Below are 3,230 nucleotides of genomic sequence, written 5' to 3'. Positions count from 1 at the left end.
CACATGGGGCTACGCAGAACCACTGGGAGCACAGCCCTGGCTCTCCCCTGCCTCCCACCATCTGACTGGGCTGCTGCTTCAAAATTCAAAACGTTTTGAAACTTTCGAAACATTTTGACTGGCCTTGTTTCATTTCGAAGCTGTTTTGAAGCCCTCTGTTTCATTTTGATTTCTCTGTTCTGAGCTTGAAACGAGTTGAAACAGAATCGAAACAGAACAGCAGGGGAAGTTTCACACAGTAGTCCTAGTTGCCTGCTATGTTCAGTGACACAGGAGGAATGAAGAACAATACAAATCTCCATAATAATTCCTACATTCTTTTACTCACTCCCACTGTAGCCACTGCATTTGTGACAATGCACCATGTATTCCTTGGAATGCATCCCATGGACTTCTTGCCTGAGTATAGTTGAAGGCCTAGCCAGTTAACCACCACTCCCTTGTTGGTGCAAAGGTGTTGAACTGGGCCTTTAACTCTTCCCCACTACTGTTTTTCTGTTGTCAGCAGAAGCTTTGCTGGTTAGGCCTTAATAGATAAGGAGTAGTCTCTTGACCACCTACTGGTGTTCCCCTTTCCATGAACTGGCAGCTCCCGGCCTAGGTGGCAATGATTCCTGGCTAGGCTGAATGCTCTCTCAAGGCTAACATCTATTCAGCTGCTCAGGGGCCTAATCACAGAGCTCTTCCACTTTTAAGTGACAGGAGCCCCTAGGCTTCCTGTCATAGAGACCAAAAGTGGTGCTTTGTATTTAAATATTTAACATCTTACCCAGTGCATCTGAGTTGATGGGCTTAATTAACTTAATTTTAATTTAATTCATTAAGGATCCTGGCTAAATGCCATGCTCCCGAAAACAACATAACACACATACGACCATAATATAAATAAGTTCGAACAAGTAACTGAACTACAAATATTATACTAAAAATAGAGCCCACCAACTTAAAAACAGTATGACTTGATGGGCTATGTCTTCACCTAGTGTGAATGGTGGAGCTCTACAGTCTTCAAAACTGTAGATGCCTATTCAAATCTAGGGTGACAATTTTTTTCAGAAGACAAAAGCAAGGCACCCTTGCCTGCTTGGCAGTAGTGTGGGTGGTGGCAGTGGCAGTGGTTGCAGCAGAGAGCTGTGTCCTGCACTGCTGCTAGGCAGGCAAGCAGGCAGAGGGCACTTCACCATGGCAGTGTGGCTGGCACAGGGCTTCTGGTGGCACTGGCAGCATCAAGCCTGCCTGCCTCGCTCTGCCCTCCCATACTTGGTCCTGCCTGCTAGGCCGTGGAGGCCCTGGAGGGAGGACACAAAGGTAGGAGCCCTGACCCTGCAGTGAATAGCCTGCATTAGTGCCTGCCCCACACAGAAATCTAGGGGGGGCATATGCCTCCCCATGCCACCCTTCCTGGGAGTGAGCACAGAGGCAAGGAGCCACCCCCCTGCCAGCCCCTGGATAAGCTGCCTGTGGCTCCATCCCACTTCCTGGCCAGACCCAGCAGCCATGCATTCTCATTCAGGCCCTCCGCCCTATCTACCACCCCAGCTGGGCAGCTTCCTCAGCCCCAGCCACCAACCCTGCCCCACTCCCTCCCTTGCCATGGGAGCCTCAATCTGCACCCCCCCACCCCCCGACTTATCTGCAGGCACCTGGGGGAGTTGCTTTCCACTGCTGCCTGGGGCAGTACTGCTGACCACATGCAAGTGTGTGTGCACATATGCACATGGTGCCCCCTGTGTCCTACTCCCTCCAGTGCCTAGCAGCCCCTTGCAAGCTGGAACTCTGCCAGCCTGTAAGGGGAAACCCACTATTTCCTGCATTTTGCTCCTTCAAAGGAGAAAATCTGTGGTTTTTCACAGCAAACAGAAAATCTGGATCCTTGCACATGATATTGGGACCATAATTGAGTGGGTCAAGGGGAATCTGGGACAAATACTATCCCAGAGTCATTCAGCCCAGGGCTGGCACTTGATGGGACTGTCCCACCCAATTAGAGATGGGTGGTCACCCTACTCAAGTTTCCAGTGGAGCCATTCTGATTTATACCGAGTAAGGAATATTTCCTTTTGCCTGCCTTCTCCTGAGAACTGAAAACCTCTCTCTTCTGTCATGGTCTCCCTCTCATGTTTCTTGAGTACAAGTATTTCTTACACAGTCCTTGTGTTAAGTATGATGCTTACTGACTAAAAAAAAGGTGAAAATATTTTATCTATTAAGCACCCTTTTTTCTGAGATCTTCTGATTTTTCCTCGAGTGCCTCTATGTTATCATCCACACCATCTGAAAATATAAGTAACACCTGTAGAAAGATTAAAGAAAAAGTTTAAAAGCATAAGAATAAAACAAGTAAATTAAAAAGAAAGAGAGAAAGAAAATTACTTTGAACCAAGTTACCGTTCTTCGATTATCAGATCTTTTTTGAAATGCTTTCCAAAGTGACTGCAAGAAGGCAACATTGAGAAAAGAGGGATTGGCAATCACAACATTTTTCAGGTTGTTGAGGATTATTTCAGGGTTAATTTCAAACTTGGAAGACACTGGACGGACTGTATTTTTCACTTGCAGTGCCACACTGCTCTGAGCTTTTGATCCTAGGTTGCAACTCACACCACTCAAGGATGTGAGGGTTTTTAGGATGTTGGGAAGGTTCTCTCTCAGCTTGGGCTGTCCATGAAAAAAATCATTGCCTTCTGTTTGTGATGTGATGTCAAATCCCACAACAATATCCACCAAACAACCTATAGAAAGTAAGTATGGGGGGAAAAAGTAGAAATTAGTTCCCAAGCCATTTTCTTTTTCAGAGCAGAAAAATGTTGGGGTGGCCAGTAGAGAGAAAAGAAAGAAAGAGAGGTAAAGAAAGAACTGCTGGTCAGAGCACTCAGTCAAGTTGTGACAGAACTAATGCCTTCAAGGCTCACAGCTAGACTAATGTGGATTTTTTTATGCCTCTATTTACCCAAGGACAAATTCATCTTTAAACACTTACCCAGCTTCTTGGGTGGCTTTTGAAGCCCCATGCTAACATGCCCACACTGATGCCAATATCTGAGCTAGTTGGTTTAAAGCTAGCTCATGTGTCCCTACACAAGCTTCAGGTTAATGAGAAGCTACCTTAGTATTATGAGAAAACAGCATCCCCAAATGGGAAATTAGGAGGAAAAAAGCAGGCAGGACATTTCTAAATGTGAAATAAATCATTCTTAATTACGGTAAATTTAACTCATATTGAAGGGAAC

The 3,230-nt window shown here is 45.8% G+C and overlaps 1 protein-coding gene across 1 annotated transcript in view; it reads right to left on the bottom strand.

The window, feature by feature from the left end:
* The window catches only part of LOC102376909 (collagen alpha-6(VI) chain), a 78,648-nt gene that overhangs the window by 47,479 nt on the left and 27,939 nt on the right, over positions 1–3,230 (bottom strand). Inside the window, exons 8-9 of the mRNA XM_025192543.1 lie at positions 2,374–2,732; positions 2,215–2,293 (exon numbers count right to left, since the gene is read on the bottom strand). Of these exons, the coding sequence (XP_025048328.1) occupies positions 2,215–2,293; positions 2,374–2,732 (438 nt within the window). The remainder of the gene's footprint in view (positions 1–2,214; positions 2,294–2,373; positions 2,733–3,230) is intronic.

This window comes from Alligator sinensis, unplaced genomic scaffold, assembly GCF_000455745.1.
Source record: "Alligator sinensis unplaced genomic scaffold, ASM45574v1 scaffold1159_1, whole genome shotgun sequence".
Taxonomy (NCBI): domain Eukaryota; kingdom Metazoa; phylum Chordata; order Crocodylia; family Alligatoridae; genus Alligator; species Alligator sinensis.
The sequence above is the reverse complement of the archived record's forward strand: the minus strand, read 5'-3'. Positions and strand labels throughout refer to the sequence as shown.